General features: G+C 46.4%; 1 protein-coding gene across 1 annotated transcript in view; it reads right to left on the bottom strand.

Moving 5' to 3' along the window:
* The window catches only part of CDC42BPB (CDC42 binding protein kinase beta), a 900,025-nt gene that overhangs the window by 452,879 nt on the left and 424,518 nt on the right, over positions 1-22,628 (bottom strand). Inside the window, exons 14-16 of the mRNA XM_086937841.1 lie at positions 16,495-16,605; positions 527-771; positions 293-398 (exon numbers count right to left, since the gene is read on the bottom strand). Coding sequence (XP_086793967.1) covers positions 293-398; positions 527-771; positions 16,495-16,605 — 462 coding nt within the window. The remainder of the gene's footprint in view (positions 1-292; positions 399-526; positions 772-16,494; positions 16,606-22,628) is intronic.

The following is a 22,628-nucleotide window of genomic DNA, read 5'->3' on the forward strand; positions in this document are numbered from 1 at the left end:
GTTTGCTTGCAGGTCACTGGACTGTCAATCACAAAGAAGTTACAAACACAAAGTAAACAAACTGATATCAGTTGCTATTATTGTCTGAGTTTCCAAAAACATTTTTGTGCATGGCAAAAGAACAATGGAAGTGTTGCATCAGAGAATATGATAACAAAACAGTAAATAACCCTTTCTTAACTGTCCAGCGCAGTACCAAAGTAAAAGTAGGACTGGAAAACGTACTGAAAATACTTGAATAAAGAAAAGTGAGGGTTACAGTATTATAAATACTAAACAATTGAATGTTTACCCTTTCAGTTTCCGAAGATAACTTTTTGTTTTCTTCATGTAGCATTGTTCTTTCTCGTTCATATTTCTCCTTGATCGTCCCAACAGCTTCCTCCATCTCACTTTGCCTGTAGAAAAACAGACAGTAACTTGATTAAGATTTATCCACCCCAGCTAGCATCATTATTGCAAAATAAAGTGCTTAACTGTCTAACTGGAAAAAAAACGTAAATATTAAATCTGTTCATTAACTCACCGCTCGCGCTTCGCCTTCTCAAATTTGTCTCTGAGCATCATGATTTCCTTCTGGAGTGCTAAATGTTGGCTTTCCCCATCGTGTATGCCCTTTTTGACTTGTTTCAGTTCTATGATATGCGATGCCTCTCGCCTTACAAGTTCCTCTTCATAAAATAGTATCTTCTTGTCCAGTTCCGATTTAATTTTGGAAATCTCCTGCTGATGCTCCAAAGTGGCTCCTGCAGACCGGCCTCCCTGCTTTAACTAAAACAATATTTTAAAATAAATAAAATAGAGAATCATTTTAATTACCAGTAAGAAATTTTCAATTAATTAATATAGCAGCCTGAAACTCAAAGTACCGTTTTTAAGTAATCACAATATAAACTAATATCTTTCCAATAAATAAGCCACTAACTCTCATGTGGGCGTGTATACACCAAAGCGATATGCCGCCCAGCGTGAAGACACATGCATGCATGCATAATCAGGCAGCTGTCATTTTTCCCCCCTTCGTTATTTACTGGTCCAAGATGGTGGATGCTACTTTGAGCGGTAAATGAAAAAGATTATTAAATACGTGAACATGCATTTTCAAAATGGAGTAGTCTAGCAGCAAATTACAGCTCCATGTGCTGCCAAGCTATTTTACAAATATATATAAATATAAATACTGCAGAGAACTGTGATTGGAGGGATTTGGTGCCCACAGAGGAGTGGGTGAACAGTGAAAAAGTTTGACGCAGGGAAGGAGTAAAAAAACACAAACTAGCAGGGTGGGGAAACAAAGGAAGAGGTGGAAGGAGGGAGCAACACAGAGGGTGGAGGGTGTAAGGTGGTATTTGATGGTGGAGGGGAGGGAGCAGTACACGAGGGAGAGTGCAAGAGAACTCATGAACTCTCATGGAGTGCTGATGAAAAAAGAACACATTTTGTTTCCTGAATGTGGTCAGTGTAAGGATACAAGTCATTCAATCAAAAGGATGATAGAGAAGTCCCTCCAGGGAAGGCACAAACAAAAGAAGGGGAAGGAAAGGTATTGATTAAGTAACAAATAAATGTGTGAGACAAAAGAGCCAAACAATGGTAAGCAATGGGCTTGCCATAAGCTTACTGTACGTTTTGCTATGGACCACAAGAGGTATTTGCCAAACAAAAAAAACACTCAAATATAAAAAATGCTGATATCATGGAAGCTGAATACAAGTGTCAATTGATATCAAACTGTCAAGGCAGAATAAATATAGCAACATTCATGAAATTTTAGGAATCAAGAACAGATTTTACGGTTTGGCGATTCAGAACCCCTACCTATCCAATACCCCATGCAAGTTTTCTTAACATCAGAAGCTTAGTGCCTGCTAAAAACAAAAAGTTGTATTCTGATGCTGGGATCAGCACTAGCTCCTCAACCGAGGGCTCTGTGGGCTCATGGAGAAACCGTCTCAATACTTCACAATGTCTTGCAGCTCAATATTGTGGAGTATGGTCTTGGAATTGAGGTCACATGTAGGGACCTGACCCTCTTTACCTGCCTCCTACTGGCAAAACAAGTAATTCTCTATCGGAGGAAGGCTGATTCACCGCCTTTACTTGAATCCTGGGGCTAAACAGCACTGCAATGGGACCAGGCAGAGAATAAAGCCCTTCATAAGCAAGAGAGTAAAGGTCTGCGCAAACATCCAATAGTTGAGGACTGGGACCCTTTCTGGAATGCATGAGGAGGGGCTGCCCAAGGATGATGTCTTGCTCCTTTAAACGGTCAAATGATCCGCCATGATGGGTATTTCCAGCCTCATGATAGTCCATCTAGACAGTTTTCAACACGGTCCTGCCAGCAAAAAGCTATGTGGTACCAATGACCGCCGACTCACCCTTTAGAGGATTGCCAGGACTGAGGTCTCTCTTTTGACTGGGCTTGAACTGATCAGTCTTATCCACCCCGTTTAGTCATTGGCATGTGGCCCACTGGCTATCCCTCCTGCCCACTCAGTCAAAATATTGCACACCTAATAATTTGTTATCTCCTGGAGCTCACTTCCTGGCCGCCAGATATTCATTTCAGAACCAGCTGAAGTAGCCGTTCTCATTTAGAATTTGTTATAAACTATGACCTTCAGAATCAGAACCACTGTTGCCACGTTGAATTTTTCCAATTTTTTTAAAAACACTTGATCAAACAAAAATTCAATAGAATCTTGCTTTTTTTTAGTGCTACAAAGCAACTGAAGAAAAACTACAAGGGTTGTTCACCTGTTAGCAATCTATCAGTTTTTGAGCACTGACTTCTCTATGTACAATATACAGGACCCACTGACTCCAAGGCCAGGTTCATTCACTCTGAAGGTATTCCCACAGCTAGCTCTCCACTGGAGTAGAATGGAGACAAGGATCATCAAATTATTTTCGCTTGTATGGTGGCTGCTTGGACAATGGTAGTGTTTTCGCTATAAAAACACTTTCTTTTAAAATAATTTTTAAAGCACCTTTGGCTAAACACCTGTTTAAGTACATTTGCATTGCTTTATTTGAATAGTCTGAAATGTTGTGCCATATTAAATGGTATAAGCAGGACAAAAACATGCCTTTCACCTACAATGGCTGCATTTATCCACCTTATCATCAATATCACAAAAAAGGAGATAATCTTCAAATGGTATAGCCCAGAATTTTGATTTAGCATCAGGGAAAATCCTGACAAACTATGAGGTTGTATAAGATGGTGACCACTATGCCAACAGGCCTCTCCCAAATGCTCAAAATGTAAAACTTGAAAAAATACACAAGTTAGGAAATGAGCTACAACCAATGCTTCAATCTAGCAAATATCAGAAAGTTTATAGTCCTATACAAATCAGCCCAACTGAGCATGTATACATAAGCCACATAGTGCTTAGAAGTTAGAATGCACTTTTATTAGGCACATAATCCAGATATTAAATAATCATTCTAAAATTCTGCAAATTCTGGCTGCCTTTGGAATCAGCAGTTCCACCAGTAGAGTAGCCAATCACAGGAAAGCAAACTCATGAAGTCATGAGCAAAAATCCTATTCCTACGGCATCAATGCTTTCTTCTTCATGTGAGACATAAGTTGATGAGGCTGGACTGCTAGAGAAAACTTGATCGCACAGTGCTCTGACATTTTATGAGGCTACGTACGCATTAAAGCTTCCTTACAAGGGGTATATCGATCAGTAAGTCAAAGAAGTCACTGGATTAGTCTAGTGCTCTCAGGTATTGCTAAGTATGCCACAGCTTGCTGTCGGTGGCAGTCAGATCCAACACACAGTCACCTAAAGAGGCATGTAACATAGGTTCTGGAGACCCGGATCTCAGTTCGTCAATTATAATTATTGCCAGCTGAACTACATCATGTGGAAATCTGGGGTTCTCTGCAGAAGAAGGGATTTCATATTACTTTTTGGATTTTGCTCGTCCTAAACAATTCTGAATGAGTCCTTCGCAACACAAGACTTGCGGGTGATTTACTTTCTCAGCATGGGAACTACTAAGTCTCTAAGCATGAAGAAAAGGAAAATTTCACTTACCCTGTAAGCGTCTGTTTGTGGCCGGTAGTGCAGAGTTTCACACGATGTGCATACTACTGCCATTTAGTGTTGGGCTTGGACGTGTGCAACTTGTTTTTGCTTGAAGAAGTATTTGAGTCACGAGGTGTGGTGATTCCACCTATCGCAGGTAATGCGCATGGACGTCTGCTCCACAGTTAGATTATTTTTCCAAAGGGGGGGGCAATGATGCAGCTGGATCAGACCGATACTTCTTTACCTCACATGTTCTTGTTTTATGCCTGGCCATTCAGGAGACACATCAGGCCAATCACACTGTTACGCAAGCATGCGGATGGTAATCACCTCCAGTCAGATGCGCGAGGAGGTGCGCGCAGTAACAGTTTCCAGGAGATAGCGCAAGGAAATGCGCACGTTCATGCTCAGCGTTGACTATTTTGACTTTGAAGAGAGCGAGGGTGAGGAACCACAATGCATGAGACTCGTGCTGACACACCGCAGAGGCTTTGTTGGGCTCGCAGGGATGAACGCGTGGAGAACAAGACTATGAGGTAGGCGCTCGAGAATCAACATGTGCACCTTCAAATTTCCAAGCCTCGCTTGCATAAAATGTAAGTATGTCTCAGGTACTCACAACCAGTACCGATGATCGAGCCCTCCCTCTTAACAGCAACGGAGACTCGCTTCTTTGCACATGCAGAATTTGGTGTGCGTATCAACCAAATCTCTGATTTGCCGCAATGTCTTTTCTTCACATCGGCAGTGCTCCAGGCCTTCCCACTACACGAACCCGCTCGTCGCCAGTATAACGTTCTTCTTTATAGATGACAATGAAGCGTGATGAATACAAAGGTTGGGTTTATTAGAAGAGAAGGAAAACAACTCTCTACGGGAAAAGCCTGGGCCAACTGACCTTGTCTGGAATCTGAGCTACCACAAGGTTCTAGCCCCAGATTTCACCAAACACCATTGACCAGGATACAACACCAGTCCATTGAAGAACTCTGTGCCATAGCACAATACTGTGCCACCAAAAATGTCCTTACTTACAGTACCAGAGAACCTCCTCACAAAAGGGCATCCATTGGGCATAACAGGCACCTTGAAGGTGGGAGGGGTTTTCTTTGATTTCTTTGGGGGTGTGGCTGGCTTAGTTGGATAGGGGATCAGGTTTTTCAGGGGTGGATTGGGATGCAGAAGAAATGGGTTTGGCTTTGGGAGAGGTTTTTTGACTTTGCAAGGGGGTTGGTTGGCACAGGGGCAAGGGCAAATGAGATAAGGTAAGAGCATCTGCAACAGACTCCAGTTGACCGGGGAGGAGGGTGGGCGCATATAAATCTACAGCACTACATGCCACAAACAGATGCTAACACGTAATTAATATTTTCAGTTTTCGCCATGTGTAGGTGTAGCTTTACATGCTGTGCATAGACTGTAAAACAGTCATCCCAAAAGAAGTAGATTAGCCTGAGCATGTTGAAGAAGCCTGGAAAAGTGTGCGTAGAACAGCATGGCTAACTCTAGCTTGCTATCTAGAAAGGACATCCAAACAGTAGTGCTTAATAAAAGCGTGGGGAGGGGATCTTGCAGCTTTAACATAACAGGTTTGAATGATTTTGACAAGCCAAAATACAACCCATGCCTTGAAAATGGCACACCACGTGTGGCTGAGAGCAGAACATGAATAGTTGTGTCTAACAAAATGACTATCGGTTAATGCCCTTTTGATATTTAAGGTATGTAAAGCACAGATTCTGAATGTGGAAAGACGACTGGTATCTCAATTGTCTGATTATGGTGGATCTAGAGATCACCTTTAAAAAGCGTGGCTAATCACCGATAGGGTATAGGTGCTTGCAAGGCCAGAGGCTTGAGGGCAATTAGGAATTCCGGGAGTGAGGTGATGGTTCTGAGGTGTGTGGGAGGTTGATCCAGGTCTTTGCTGTGATGTGGGAGAAGGATGGTTCCATGTGTTGCTGCAGTTGCCAAAGATCAGTACTTCTGTGTTGTCTGCGATCAGCTGCAGGCAGTTGTCCTTCATTTAGTGGTGTACGTTTGTGATGCATCTGTGGAAGTTGGTTCTGGTAGTGGTGAGTCGTTGGTGAGAAAGAGGATGAGTTTGGTGTGGTCTGCATAGGAAATTATGTTGAGACAGAGGGATCTGAGGAGGAGGAATTTGGGCTTAGTTCTAAACTACCCCCTAATGTGATGAGCCTGGAAGAAAGGTTCTTCCAAGTTAAGAGCAAACATCTTACTGACTCGTATGAGGGAAGTGACGGCTACAAGGAAAGCTACTTCCACAATAGACATTGCAATGGGCAAGAGTGAAGTGGCTCAAAAGGAGATCTCGTGAGCACATTAAGAATGATGATAAGATTTCACACCGGAGCAGAAGGTGTCCGGGCGGGATAACCCTTTTAAGCCTTTCCATGAAAGTCTTAATGAGTGGCACCCTAAACAGCGAAGTGTGTTGCATATTTTCAGGGTAAGCAGCCACAGCAGCTACATATAATCTAATAGAAGTGTTGGTGAGGCCTGATTGTTGAAGGTGGAGAAGGTAAGAATGTCTTGTACCGAAGGTGTAAGTGGATTGATATGTCTGGGAAGACAATAGTGTACACAATGTTTGCATTTGACTGCATAACCGGCCCTAATAGTAGGCCTTCTTGCGTCTCAAAGAATAGACATACACTCCTCCAACAGATTGAGATAACCAAACTCTAAGACCTCAGGAGCCAAATGGCAGGCTGAGTAGCTGAGGATAGTGCCATAGTTTTGTATGAGAAGGTTTGGTCTGTTAGGGAGCTTCTCATGGGGAACTAGAGAGAGCTCTAAGAGAGTGGATTACTGTGCATGCCCAGGTTGAGGCTACTAAGATGAGAGTAAGGGATGTCTGCCTCCGCTTGCGGAATAAAAATGGTAGGAGCGGCAGAGGTGGAAAAGCGTTGGCAACTATCCCAAACCAGTTCGTCCATAGTGCATTGCCCATGGACTGTTGGTGTGGTAGCCTGGCGGCAAAGTTTGGGCATGTTGAATTTTCAGCAGTGGCAAACAGATCTATCTGTAAAAAAAAACACCACTGGAACTAAGGGAGTAGAGTCTGGTGGTAGAGTTCCCAATTGTGGACTTGTTTAATGCGTCCTGGTGAGTAGGTCTTCCAAGTCGTTGTCCTGACCTAGAATGTACTGGATGACAAGATGCACTTTGTGATGCATCGCCCACCGCCTGATAATCTGGGATTAAGCAGACAGCTGGGGCGAGTGTGTGTCCCCTTACTTTTGTAGGTAAAACATGGTTGTGATGGTGTCCATCTGGAATAACACAACTTTTTTGTGAATGAGTGGAAGGAATGTTTGGAGAGCAAACTGAATAGCCAGCAAGTCCAAGTGGCTGATGTGAAGACTGCTGTGTGGGCGTCCACAAGCCCTATAATGTATTCTCTTGTAAGTGTGCTCGCGATCTGGTGAGCGAGGCGACGTTGTGATGATCTCCTGTGGAACTGGGTCTAGAAAAGGACATTCCAGTAAGACTTTTTATGTTCCACCACTGGAGGGAGCGATGTATACGGCCGCAAATCAACACTAGAACTTCCCATAGACCCTCAGCTTGAGAAAACTGCGCTGTTAGGCAATGCTGTAAGGGACGTATGTATAACCTTGCACGAGGAAGTATTCTAAGGGGTCACTGCAAACCATGCGTTGATTTTTTTTTTCAAAAAGGAAGAAAGCCTAAGGTGTGCTGTGATAGTGCTGCTGGCATCATTAACACAATGGTCATGTAATTAGTACACAACAAAACTAACTGGTACTTATTAAGCCCTATGGGGTATAGACGAAGGTTTGGCTCTGTAGACATATACTGTTGCTCAAATGTGCAATGCATGCAACATACGTGACACAAAAGGCAAATAAAAATGTAAACACACAAATAAGACTATTGCACAAGTTGCCAGTCTCAGGAACCGTGGTAAGAGAGAAGCGTCATGTGTGCGGATGGGGACCGGAGTCCCAGTGCTCACGTCCTCAAGAGTCCCGAAACATGGCAAATATAAGATAAGCAACAGGAGCAATAGTCTTTTTTTTTTTTTGGTGAACCTTTATTTGTATTGCAATCAGATACAGGTACGGGCCTACAACCTTCTCGGCCGGCCGCGAAAAAGGTAAAAAGGTAGCAAGCAATACGATGAATCAGAGCAGTGCAAAAGCCGGAACGACATGTACACAGGAAACAACTCGTGGGCATACGGTCAGGTCCGAAATCAGGATTACAGAGGTTCATTTTTATATAAGGAGCTGAAGAAGTGCCAGACAATCACACGTGGTCCTACAACTCAGCACGGAAATCAGGATATCCACAATGAATATAAACACAGACGAAGTAGTGAGGTTACGGCACATAAATCAGGAGAGACATTGGCACAAATCCGATGAAGAGCAATCCCCAACCCAACCCCTCAAAGCAGTACACGTTACAGGAACCACAAATGAAGACGACACTTTAGAAAAAGATGAAGACTAAAGGGCCATGGAAACAAAAAATGGACAAACCCCACCCCCCTACCCCCACCCTGCACACCCGCGGAAGGCCAAGGCCTACCCCCCCAGCCGCGTGCCTGTCGCCCTAATGGAACCCGAAATTTAGAAAGAGAAAGAGAAAAGACAAAGAGCATAGATGGAGGAGGGCCCTCTAAATCGCCACCCGGCTCCGCCCATCACCCCTGTACGTGGAGGAAGTCCAAAAACAAAATGGAACATCGCGGAGAGCGTCAAGTACCAAGCACATCAAAGATACATCTCCAGTACAAACACACCCAAAGCACTGTCAGTTAACGTGGGGGCCACCGAAACCCAAAAATGCCTCACCCCTGGCCTCGTCTATCAACAGAACCACCCAATGATCCCTTGTCAATCAAGTTACAGTACTTTTTGGAAGATCTGAAGGATCCAAGCGAATCAATCCCGAATAATACCAAAAGAGGGTTCAGCAGTTCGAGTCCATCCAGACGTGTGCCGCCGAAGTCCAAGGGCAGCAATATCATGCCCGCGGGTGCCACAAAGTCCAAGCACAGCAATACCATCCATGAAGTGGAAATATCACTGTCTGGCAAATGCCACGGTGTTGTCGAGGCGGCCCGAAAAGGAGAACAGCAGCGCGTTTCTAGGATCAGAATTAGGCATGTGTCCCAAAGAGGCACCAACGTGTTCATCCACTCTGTCCAGGAGGACGAAGCAACCAGGTCTCTCGGTAGTCCACGGAATCCAGGCGAGTCCAGAGTCCTCCCCAAGGAAGTAGAAACGGGCACAGAGGCACTCCATTGAAATCGGACTGCGTCCGCACTGGGCGGTGAAACAACAATGGCGGCCATTTTTCGATCCAGGTCCCAAACATTGCAAGTCAGGGACACGCGCAGATCCGTTAGGGCGGCCATGACGTCCTTGGGCGTGGGCTCCACAGTGCGCCGCAAGCATCCCACGTCCATGTCTACGGCAGCCATCCGATCGGGACATGGTCCGTGATGAGGGGTGTCAGCCGCCATCTTCGTCAGTTCGGCCCCGTCCCACTGCACCTCACTGTGGGGACCGGCCCCAGCACAGGGCGCTGCTAAGTGTACGCCCGGAACACAAAGTTATGAGACGGGTTCCCCAGGGAGAGCCACCAAAAGGCTAAACAAATGACCCTGCCACTCCCTGGGGGCTGCCCGCCTGTCTCGGGGGCGATCCTTGGATACGTCCGGGCACGGAGTCCGATGAGGGGGGCCAAGAGTCACGCACCCCCCTCAACTCTAGTAAGTCTCTCGGCCCCCAAGGCTCTTCGACAAGGGACTTGGTTGATGCTGCCTTCAGCGGCACTCCGAGACAACGGCACTCTCCGGCCGACTCCACACCACCAGAGGCGGCCGCTGTAGTCGCAGTCGCCGCCGGCCGCCCGTTGCAATCCACCCCCCGGCTTCGTCACTGCACGGGCCGCTGAGCAATGGGAGGGGAATTCTCCGGCTTCACATCACGCAAGAATCTCAGGAGCAGGTGGTAAGTGAACGCTCCCCTTCTTTTATCCAACTACACCTTTGTAGTTCAGAACGACTAACAGGATGGGCATGCAGGGAGAAAGGGCTCACGGAGCCGAGCGGCTATGCGGCCATTTCGGTTGCTGGCTTGGCTCCTCCCCCAGCAATAGTCTTTTTTATGTGTATTTGTTTTGTTGACTTTTATATCACATATGTTACATGCATTGCCCTTTGAGCAAAAGTGTATGACTACAGAGGCCAGACCTCCTTCAACGCCCAGTGTGGCTTCATAATTACACCCATATGGGTTAGTTTTATTGTGTACCGATTACATATGCATGGCCATTCTTTTAATGATGTCAGTCGGGGTATCATGGCAAAGCTTAATGGGGTTTCTTACTTCTAAAAAAATAAACCATTATTAGGTTTTACCCTCCCCCTAACCCACCCCACCCCAAAGGTAACCAGAAAATCGATATAAAGAGTTCCCTGGAATACGGTCGAGCCCATCCTGACATTTAGGAGCCAGGATGAACCAGATGATGAAGCATGTCATTATTAGAGTGATCGAGGGTTATATATATTAAAAAAAAAGACTGGTCTAGGTCATGCTTGCAATCGGTAGGTCAGCTTATTGGAGGTTCCCAGATCTTATCTTTGTCAGATCTAGACATCTAATTTGCGGTTCCTAGTTTACTTTAAATATCTGCATATTAAAAACGTTTTCTATAATCGAGTTAAGAACCCAGGAATGGTGAATAGTAAACCTTGCATTGAACTTTTTTTTGGTACTCACGGTATGGGAGGATCGGTAAATTTGACAAGTTACTAATTATGGATCAACCAGATATTTTATGATTTTGCCTGTGAATGGTCTTGCAAATTGTCTACATAAATAGATGTTGATATGATCAGTAACTATCTATTTGGATAACCGGTTTGTGAATATATGTAGGCTGAAAGCTCATCACTTTAATATTCTTCAACATATTTTCTATACACCAAAAAGACTATTTAATTTGGGTTGTCGGACAAGTTCTGAATGTTTCTCGACGTAATGAGTCAGATGCATATGCAGTGCATATTTTCTGTTCTTGAAGACAATATCTTAATGCTGGAAGAGGGTTTTTGAGGAGATCTCGAGGGTCATTCAAAGCCCTATTTATCCCTGTGCCCGGTTTATTATTCTTGGTACCTCTGGTGTAGTTTACTCAGAATTGAAAGGTATTACATTTTTCATGATTTTAACTTTTCGGATCCTTGTAGCACAGTATTGGCTCAAACCAAATTCACCATTGGCTGACAGTTGGTATAAGCAGTTCATAGATATTTATAGGCAAGAGCTGTCCCTCGCTCTGAGGAATCCCGAAAAAAAATATTTACAGCAAATGTGGGATTTGGTTGATATGAATGGGGCGGCTGGCTCATGAGTGGATTTTGGATTTTTTAATGATTTTGGATTTTCGTTCTTAGCAGAAGAAGTAGGATTAAATCATGGGCTTGCATTGTTCTGTTCTTTTTTTCTTAGGTTGCTTAATACCTCTTACAGTGCTATCAGTTTGTCGCATTAATTTTGTAGAGATGTGCAGAAAATCATTAAAAAATATAATAAACAGGAGCTTCGCACGCAACTAAGATAGCCGCATGAGCACAGGGCTCCCGAGACCCTTGCAACCTCCCGCACCTATCCTGAAAATTATCCTGATTACATTGACGGGCTATTGAAGACGAGCCATGGCTGAGGCGAACACCGTTGTCCAAATTTGAATCGGACTTCGGGAACCGGAATAACAACGATTTGAATATTGCGGCCTGCCCCTCGGAGATGCCCCGAGCTCGAGTTGGTATGGTGCCCGGGCAGTAGTTGAACAACAGCGGCCTGAGGAAACACTGACTTGTACTTTAACTTTCGTTTTCGAGGCTCCAGTCTGACCCTATCTGAGAGAGAACCTACTACTAGCAGAAGCTATTTTATGACTTAGTGATCATAAGGTGATATCCTGACTGCGCAAACTGGGCCTGTCCTCTGGTTGCCGCTGATACTTTGATCGCAGCCACTTTCTCTCGAGATACGCCACTTTGGAAGGCCTTCTTGTCTGTAATGGCGACCAAACCTGATGGCGACAAGCAAAAATCCAAGGCCACTCGGCGAGGCGGTTACACCCCTGGTGGACCGAGCAGATCACTGGATGGTACTAAAGAGGACCCATCCTCATCGGCAGAATTGACTTTACAAGAGGTCATGGGCGCCCTAGATGGGATGAAGGTGACCATCGGCCAACAATTTGAGACTCTCGCCCACAAGCTGGACACTGTTTCGATCGATGTGAATTTGATCCGTATGGATTTATCAAAAACCAATGAAAAGGTCAAATCTTTAGATCTGAAAACTACCAGCCTAACAGGTGATGTGTCCGGCCTGCAGACGGAGGTCCGCAATTTGCGGGCCTCGAATGATCTCTTTGCGCGCCAGTTGGAGGAATTTGAAGGTAGGGCCCGGCGTAACAACGTACGCATTATTGGAGTCCCGGAAAAGTCAGAGGATCCGGCAGCTGATCTGTTTGTGGAAGACCTTATTACCAAACACCTCGCTCCTAAGGGTCTGAGCAAGTTCTTCGCAGTTGAACGAGCCCACAGAGTACCGGGTGGTAAACCGAAGGTGGGTGCTCCGCCGAAACCTCTCATCGCCAGAATCTTTAACTTCTGGGATAGAGACGCTATCCTGCAGGCCTCACAGATGAGTGGACCCACGAAATATGAAAATACCACTGTAAGGTTCTACCCGGATTTCACACAGGCAGTCCAAAAGTAAAGACTTGGATTTCTGGGCGTAAAATGAAGACTGAGGGAGATGGAACTGAAATACGCAATGTAATTTCCATCCAGGCTGCGCGTGGAATTCAAGGAACGTACATATTTTTACGATCGTCCAGAGATGGCGGGAGAATGGCTCGACACTTTGTCACACCAACGAGACCGAGAGGAACATTCTGTAGGAGCGGAAGGCGGCCCGATGGAGCAGGAATAGGAGCATGGTATCCGGCCCCTGAACTTTACTGATAACCCTGACTATGGTTCGATGACTTTTACCGTATGATTTGATGTGTCATACCCGGGAGTCGCGGGCGATGGGTTGACTCTCTTCCTCCTTGGGGTTTCTTTTTGTAGACTTGTTTGATATAAGGGCGACAGGTACACTGCAAGTTGGGGTGGATATTTAGTCTTACGCAGGGGTGCAGGGTGGGGGGAGTTGTAACGGGCTTCTGGTTTGAGGGTGGGGGGATGTTCCAGTGGGTGTGTTTTGGTTCAATGCAAGGCAACGTATTGTTTTATCATCTGATTTGGATGTTGAGCTCCGAGGGGAGGTGGATCTGCTTTCACTTTTGGGATGGGGGTAGGGGATTGAGACTAATGAGTTGGAATGTGAATGGGTTGGGAGATAAGATAAAACGAGAGGTTGTGTTACAACTGTTGAAGCAACTGTCCCCTGATGTGGTATTGTTGCAAAAAACGCATTTGATCGGTAACACTTGTCGCGCTATGAACCGGAGAGGGTATCACCTGGTTGCTCATGCGGGGTTCACTTCTGGATCCAGAGGGGTGGGTAACCTGGTTCGGAATTCTCTCCCCTTAGAAATAGATGCAACAGACCTGGATGATAGGGGGCGATACGTAGCTCTTACTGGACGGTGGGAGGGTAAAACTATATCCTTGATCTCGGTTTACGTCCCCCCGGGTCTACAGTCAACAACTTTTGCTGACCTGGGGCGAATAGTTTTGGGACTTCCTGAGGGAATTCTGGTCATGGGCAGAGATTTTAACTCGGTTGTCTCTGGCAGGGAGGATCGGCACCCACCCAGGGACCTTACTGGGTCACAGAATTGGCTTAGTGGCTTTATACTTCAAGAAAAGGAGCGTAGTTTTGTTCCGAAGCCGGCGCACAGCATTCCTCTCACTTGACACTTATTTCCTTTCATTCTTATTTAAATTCAACCAAATTAATCCACGTACTCCTCGATATTGTGATTACTTCATTTATTGTTCGATGGTAAAATCACACGTGGGATGAGGTATATTCACTGTTTCTAATGCCACAGATATGCTAATCCAAGCCTTTTTCTGGGGCACGTCTGAACATATCAAACATCCTCAAAGTGAATCATGTTAACCCAATGCATTTCAAACTTTCATAAGTTCTTCGTCAGGGGTTTCACTACAAATGAAAACATGAAATAAATATCAATAAGTTATCGCTACGGACGGTTCAAACTTGCATTATGTGCTGGTACATTCTAAACATCAAAATCCATGCCATGTCTTACATCTGAACCTTATGCAGCGTTTTCCCTCTTTATAGACACACTGGGGTTGGTGGACTGTTGGAGACTGTTACATCCAGCCCAGAATCAATACACTTTCCACTCGGGTGCACACGGTAGCCTTTCCAGGATTTATTACATTTTGATACCAGCTGCACATGCCCCCTCTGTAACTGAGGTGCGACATCTAGCGCGGGGGATATCCGAGCACTCTCCACTGTGGATTCGGATAGACTTGCGTGTTGGGTCGGAGGGGCGGGTAGCCCCAATTAATCCATGGTATCTCCGTAATCCTAAGACCCGCGTGGAGTTGGTCAAATCTCTTGACCGGTATTTTGTCGAGAATTTGGGTTCGGTCTCCTCTGCAGTATCGCTCTGGGAGGCTCTTAAGACGGTCATCCGAGGTCAGGCGTTATCATTGATCGCTGGTGCGAAGAAGAGTAGAAACGAGGAGGTAGTTAGACTCGAGACAGAGATCACCGAGAAGGAGCGTGATCTGGAATTGGCCATCACCCGTGAGAGGATACATGTTATGCGTCTTAAGCAGCTTGACTGTAGGGCGTTGGTTACGGATGCTGCGAAAGTTATGGGCAGGGAGCAGCAGGGTCGACTGTATGATGTCGGGGATAAAGCTGGCAAGCTGATAGCGTGGTTAGATAAAAAAGAGAGGGCTAGTCGTGTGGTTCCTGTTATAGAGAAATTGAATGGTATGCGTGTGACTGAACCAGAGGAGATCGTCCAAAGTTTTGCGGAACACCTCCGGGAAGTGTATTCCCCCGTATCTGATAGGCCGGAAGAAGACTCCCATTTATTGTTACGCGACATTGCATTGCCCAGCTTATCTGATTCTGATAGAGAGTTACTAGATGCCGTGATAACCGCGGACGAGGTGGCTTTCGCTATTCGCTCTATTCGTTCAGGGAAGGCGATGGGCCCCAATGGTCTCCCCATTGAACTTTATAAACTGCGCCCGATAAAATTGCGCCATATCTTCGTGACATGTTCCTGGAATCGCGAGATAGTGGCTCCCTTCCCGGTGATCAGCGTCTTGCGACCATAGTGGTGATTCAGAAGGAAGGGAAGCCAAGGGACCGCTGCGCCTCTTGTAGGCCTATATCACTCCTTAATGCGGAACCCAAGATTCTTGCTAAGTTATTGGCCAATCGTGTAATAAAGGTGATTAGTGACTTGATTCATCCAGGAGGTCGCGATTCCGGCCCGTTTCCGGTTTGTGCAACTGAAAATCCTGCATAGAGTCTATGTGACTGGCCCACGTTTGATTAGAATGGGTTATTCAGAGGATGGTCTTTGTAAAAGTGGCTGTGGGCTGCTTGGGACGTTCCTACATATAATTTGGGAGTGTCCTGCAGTTGCTGCTTTTTGGACTGGGGTACACAATAGGAGACTACTGGTATTGATCTGTTGCCCGAGGCTAGACGTTGTCTCCTGAATGTGTGGGAACCAACTGACTATAATGTTGCACAGACACAGTGGGCAACCCTGGGAAACATGGTGGCTAAAAGAGATATAGCACAGTTGTGGGGTTCCCAGAGGCCACCCACGGTCGAGGCTTGGATGGAAAACATGGATTGGTGCATGTTCAGGGAGAAAACGGTCTACGTAGCACAGGGGCGACCTAGGAAATGGGGTAAGGTATGGGGTCATTGGTACACTTACCGTGGAGATATTTGCACTCCTCCTCTTGTGGATGTCCCTGAAGTTCCACTTTCCCCCGGACCTGCCATTCCTCGTAATGTAACAGTTATAATCGATTTCATGCTTGTCTCTCCCCTGCTCCCGTCCCCTAATATGACTTGTACACCTTATTGTATTGTATTTTTATTCCTCCTTCCACACTTGGACTGGTATCCTATTGTATTGTGTTTATTACCTTGTTTGTTTTTATTTTCAATAAAAAAAGATTTACAAACAAAATATATAATAAAAAAACAGAATGCTTATCTTGTTTGAAAAACACTTGGGTTAGACACTTTAGAGATAACTTTGGAATAGAAACACTTATAACAAAACTGACAAAAAGCCTAATTTCTAAATACATTTACATATCACTCATTAAATACAGTAACTCTGCAAGCCAGACATTTATTCCTAAACATTACAAATAATTTCTAACCTTGAGTGATTCCACCTCGCTTTCCAGTTGCTTGGAGAAATTTTCACTGTGCTCTCGCAGTTTGCGTTCTTTTGAAGCCTCTCCTGTGATCTCCTCAAGTTGAGACTCCAACTAAGAAGAGAAAAATGCGATAAGCTAATTCACTTCTTTAAAAACTCACAAGCATTTATTCTGATTGTTCAGGCTGCTTGCCTTAAGTAATGTTTATATTTTGTTTTAGCTATCAAATTCTTTTGACAAGAATATCATTTAAAACTAGTGGTTCTTAACCTTTTTACTTCTGTGGTACCCCAAGTAATCACTACTGGAACCACTGGACCCCCCACTGAATCATGATTGGAATCGAGGTCCCTCACTTAGGCATTACTGAATACGGGGACCCCAGCCTAAGCATATTTTTTGTTGAGAATCCGAACCACAAAACAAGACAAACATACAGAAACCAGCATTTACAAATGCAGAAATATTTTATTTACTTCACAACTATTTAAAAAATATATATTTTAATTGGAAAGCTAGAGCTTTTCTAAATGCAATTGCACTTGCACTACTACCACGAATCAACCTGAGGATACTAACTTAATTTTTAGCCTTCAAATTGAAATTTTCTTTATTTACATACACTTTATTATCTGTAAGTGTTATTTAATTTTCTAGGTAGTCGTGGACCACCTGATTAGGCATCACAGACCCCCAGTGATTCCCATACCAATGATGTAAATGAAATCAATACAATAAAATACAGAACTGAGCCAAAACGCTTCCCGCTGCATTGAACTTTGCATTTCCCCCATATAAACTAATCAGAAGCATTCAGTGTGAACAGATATTTAGTTGCTGCTCTTTGCTCAATACCATGCCATCAAGGAATTGACAAAAACCGGTTTATATCTTTATTCCTTCAGCAGAACGAGCTAGCCATGTGCCTAACACATGAATTGTCCGAATTTGTACAATCTATTTATCTATGCCTAGATCTGGGTCCATTGCTCACTTTGCCACTGGATTCAAGCTAACCTGGCTGATGAGGGCTGTCAGTCCGAAATCAGTTTCAGGTTGCTTGTTCTCCGGTCCAGGGAAGACATGGCTTGGCTGTTCGGGCTGGACTGTTCCCGTGAGGCACAGGGTCAACACTGATTTGCATACAGCTGTGTCTGAAATGGGGTGGCGCAGTGAGCTACAGAAGGATGATGGATTCAACCCAGATCTGTGACTGGGGGTGAGTGTCTGAAAGGTTTCAGTACTCCGTCCATCATCTCCTTGTGTTTGCTTTGTTCGCCCTAAGTTGGCAGGGTATGTCCAGACGTGGGTCCCTTGCTCACTGAATACTAGCTAACCTGGCTGATGAGAGCTGTTAGCCCGAAACCGGTCCCAGGATGCTTGTTTCCGGTCTAGGGAAGACATGGCTTGGCAGTTCGGGCTGGACGGTTCCTGTGAGGCACAGGGTCAAGACTGATTTGCATATAGCCATGTCTGAACTGGGGTGGCGAAGTGAGCTAAAGAAGGATGATGGATTCAACCCAGATCTGTGACTGGGGGTGAGTGTCTGAAAAGTTTCAGAGCTTCGTCCGTTATCTCTTTGTGTTTACATTTAGTACCAACAATAGGGTTGCATATAAAAATTATGGGTGCATGCAGATGGCCTACTCTGGATGGGAAGGATCTCCTGCAAAACCATGAAAAGTTTAATAAGGCATTTTGTGGAGTCTATGACTATAGAGAAAAATGGAACAAAAAACAGCTTTGACCAATTTCAGTATAATTTCTCGCACCATTAATCAATGACTGGAAACTCCACCGTGGCAACCTGAAACTGACATACCTCATGCTGTGGAATACCAAGCGAAAAGACCAATCACCTTCTGTCCAAAAATCAATCCGATATGGATTGTTGGTTCAATTATACCACTGTTTCTGAGCACTTATCTCTTCAAAAGAGACTATTAGAGCTTTTTAACAATCCCTCTGGAATAGCAAACACCAGGCTTGCTTTTGTAAAGCTACACCCTAGGACCTCATTGGGCAGGAAAACCAATAGCAATGTTAATGCTGAAGACTGAGCCGCTACAGCCTGTTGTATACCCAGCTCCTCGTTTAAAAGGAATAAATTAAAAGTGAGAGCAGAATTATCATGGTCATTATGGATAGAATCACAGGCTTTGGTAATCAAAGGACAAGGGTGCATATGGTACAGCACTACTTACAGATGATATTAAACAGTGGTGTGGCGAGTTGTGCAATCTATTAAAGGTGAGACCATATGAACAAGTAATTTAGCTTCGGTAACAATATATCTGTAAGAAACATTAGTTAGTGATAGATTCCTTACCTTAGAATTACCCCCAGGCATCAGACTGGATCAGCAGTACCCCTGCGCGTCAGAAGGTGGCGTCGTGCAGCTCCACGTACGTCGTCGTGGTCGCTGAGATGACGTCGCTGCAGTTACTTAGACGCCACCCTTGCGCGCTGACATCAGTTCTGTACACAACTTTCCGCACCAGGAACGCAGAGCCATGCAAGATACTGACCACTGGTGCATTGAAACTAGGGCCCTGAAAAGGATGACCTTAACCCTCGAAATCAGTTGACATAACAGGGAGGATGGGTGGGGGCGGTAAGGAATCCATCCCTAACTAATGTTTCTTACAGATATATCGTTACCGAAGGTAAGTAAATTGTTCATCTGAAAGAAACGCGTAATTATAGATTCCTTACCTTAGAATAGATACCTCAGCAATACCAACCCCGGTGGTGGGTCTGCGAACCAAGATCACACCAGGAAGTCGAGGAGAACAGAACTGCCAAAGAAGCGGTCTCTCCGTTCTTGGCTGTCTAGGCAATAGTGCTTAGTAAAATTGTGCAACGAGGCCAACGTAGCTGCCGGAGAGATGTCTTGTAAGGGGACACCACGTCCCAAAGCTGTAGTGGCCGCTGTCGCCCTGGTGGAATGGGCGCGCACGAGGCTCCTTTTTCGCCAGAGAATAACAGGCTTTAATACACAAGACGACCCATCGGGAGATAGTCCGCTTGTGTACGGCCCAACCTTTCTTGGCGCCTACATAGCCACCAAAGAGCTGGTCATCCACGAGAACGGTTGTGTGCGATTCAGGTAAAATGAGAGTGCACGTTTTGGGTCCAGACTGTGGAGCCTCTCTTCCTCTCTGGAAGGAGGCGGAAAGGAGGTGGGCAAAGTGATGGTCTGCCCGATGTGAAAGGCAGTGACAACCTTTGGCAGAAAGGATGGACGTGTTCTGAGCACAACCTTGTCCGGATGGACAGACAGAAAAGGAGGTTTGCAAGAAAGAGCCTGGAGCTCACTCACTCTCCTGGTAGAGGTAATGGCAAACAGGAAAGCAGTCTTCAAAGTTAACAGACGAAGAGGACAGTTGTGAAGAGGATCAATGGTGGCGCACATTAAATATGTGAGACCGGATTCAAGTCCCACTGTGGTATTTCAAAGGGAATAGGAGGGAAAAGATGAGTAATGCCTTTAATGAATCTATTTACAACAGGGGCCTTGAAAAGAGAGGGCATATCAGGAAGCCTAAGAAAGGCTGAAATAGCAGAAAGGTAGCCCTTGATAGTGCCCAGAGCAGACCCCTGCTGGGCCAAAGAATGATGGAACAGTAGGATTTCAGAAAGAGGGGCAGAAAGGGGATCCACAGCTTTTGCTGTGCACCATGCCACAAACTTGTTCCACCTGCAGGCGTATACCAACTTAGTGGAGGGATGCCTGACTGCCAGAATGCAAGTCAAAAGACTTCAGAAGGCAAGTCAAAAGTAATCAACTGCCAATGCTCAATCTCCACGCAAAGAGGTGGGGACAGGACAGGTTTGGGATGGAGGAACGTCCCCTGCTGCTGCGACAGAAGATCCTCCCGCAGAGGCAGATGGATCAGGGGATCCATGGTCATACTGAGTAGATTGGGATAACAAACTCTTCAAACCCAGTCCGGAGCCACAAGAATAACTTGGGCCCAGTTGTGCCTGATCTTCTTCAACACTCTAGGCAGAAGTGGTAGGCGGAAAGGCGTACAACAGGTCGCTACTCCACAAGCGACGAAAAACGTTGCCTAGCGAGTGCCGCCTTCGAAACTCCAAAACGCAGAACTGCTGATATTGCGCGCTCTCTTCGGAGGAAGGGAATAGATCTAACCAAGGCTCTCCCCATTGTTGAAAGAGACCTTGCGCCACCTCCGAGTGAAGAAGCCATTCGTGATCCATCATGCACCTGCGGCTGAGTTAGTCCACCCTGGCGTTCAGTGAACCTGCCAGGTGTTGAACCAAAAGGAAAATGCCCTGATGTTCCAGTAACAACCACGTCAGACTTCTGGTGCAGGAACGCGCTCGATGGCCACCTTGGCCAAGAGGACCGTGACTTCCTGTTGAAGAAGTGCCAAGTGATCCCCCGACATGCGGTGGTACTGGGGTGGCATGGCTGGAGGGGTGATCTTAGAGGGGAGGGAGTTGCCCCTTCGGACTATTTGTAAAATCCACCTGTCCGAAGTGATAGTGCGCCAATGGGGGAGGTGATGGCGAATCCTGCCACCCACTGGTTTTTGATGGGCCTGAAAAAACGGACTAGGAAGGTTTGGAGGTTGTAGTGGCCAAGGTGGAGGTGGACTGACCCGCCAACTGGCCCTTTGACCCGGCTCGGCGGGTACCACTTCCGCGCTGAGACTGTTGCTGCGCAGGCCTGTGGCTCTGAAGAGAATGTGTCGGGCACCCCTTCCGTGGCCACAAAAGGAGCGAAATGCAGAAGGCGGAGGAGGGCACGTGGCGCAAATGCCCAAGGACTTGGCCGTAGCCTAAGAGTCCTTAAAGCGCTCCAACGCACTATCTGCTTTGCTGCCAAAAAGGCGAATGCCATCAAAGGGCATGTCCATCAGAGTGTTCTAGACATCCCAAGAAAAACCTCAGCCAGGTGTGGCGAAAGAGTGCCACTGTCGTGGAAATCGTTCTGCCCAGTGAGTCGGCAGTGTCAAGGCCACAATGGATAGTGAACTTAGCTGCATCCCTCCCTTCAGCAATAGCTTGAGAGAGCATTGTCTGGGCCTACTCTGGACATTGTGCCAGCACGCGCGCCACTGTATCCCACACAGAGTGGGAATAACAGCCCAAGAGGCATGCGGTGTTCACCGACCACAGCCCTGAACTGGCGGAAGAAAAAATATTCTTACCAAACTGCTCCAGTTTCTTGGATTTCCTGCCTGGAGGTGCAGTAGGGAATGTGCTCTGGGACGTGGAGGCTTGGACAACCAAGCTCTCAGGAGTGAGGTGTTGGGAAAGTAAAAGGGGGTCGCCCGGGGCCGGGCGATGGAGTTGTGCCACGTTCCTATCCACAAGAGCCCCTGTGTTGGGCCTGGACCAGGTGCCCAAAAGAACCTCTGAAAGTGCTTCATTAAAAGACAGCAGTGGCTCCACAGAGGTAGCTGCCAGCTGAAGCACTTCTGTCAGGTGGTTAGTCCTGATGGCCACTGTAGGGAGCTCGAGGCTGAGGGCCTAGGCGGCCCTACGCAACACCACTGCATAACTTGCACCTCCTCCGTAGCCACGGTAGGAGGTGTTAGCATGCCAAGGTCAGGAGAGGTATCAAGACCACTGGCATCCCCCAGCTCCTCTGTCCAGTCCGGGTCAAGCTCACACTGTGCTGTGAGAGGGTCCTCAGACCACTCCCAGCCCTCCTTTTCCTCCGAAGGCTGATGAACAGGCCGAAAATACGGAGGATGGACATAGGGATAGAAATCCCCCATCGGCGTCGAAATCGGCACAGAGCGACCCTGGTCCGGCATGTATCTACATCGGGGCTGAAACCGGGGGGTGACGTCGGAGGTGGTGCCGGTGGGGTTGAAGTCGGTGTAGGTGTCACAAGGTCAACCAGCGTCCACCGAGATCCGAACCCGGATCCATGGGGGTCCTGCGGCACTGGAGTCGACAGCGATGCCGGAGCTGCCGGCAGTAAAGAGCTAGGACCCCCAGGCGCACCATGGCTGACAGAAATTCCTGCAGTTGGGACGGAGTCATCGACGGACCCGGGAAGGGCGGGTAAGCCGGCGGCGTCTGGGTAGGCTCCGCCGGAGCTGCGGGGAAGCGCCACCTGCATGCATTGCACGAGGGGAAGTTGGAGAGCGATG

This window comes from Lissotriton vulgaris, chromosome 9 (assembly GCF_964263255.1).
Source record: "Lissotriton vulgaris chromosome 9, aLisVul1.2, whole genome shotgun sequence".
In the NCBI taxonomy this organism is placed as follows: domain Eukaryota; kingdom Metazoa; phylum Chordata; class Amphibia; order Caudata; family Salamandridae; genus Lissotriton; species Lissotriton vulgaris.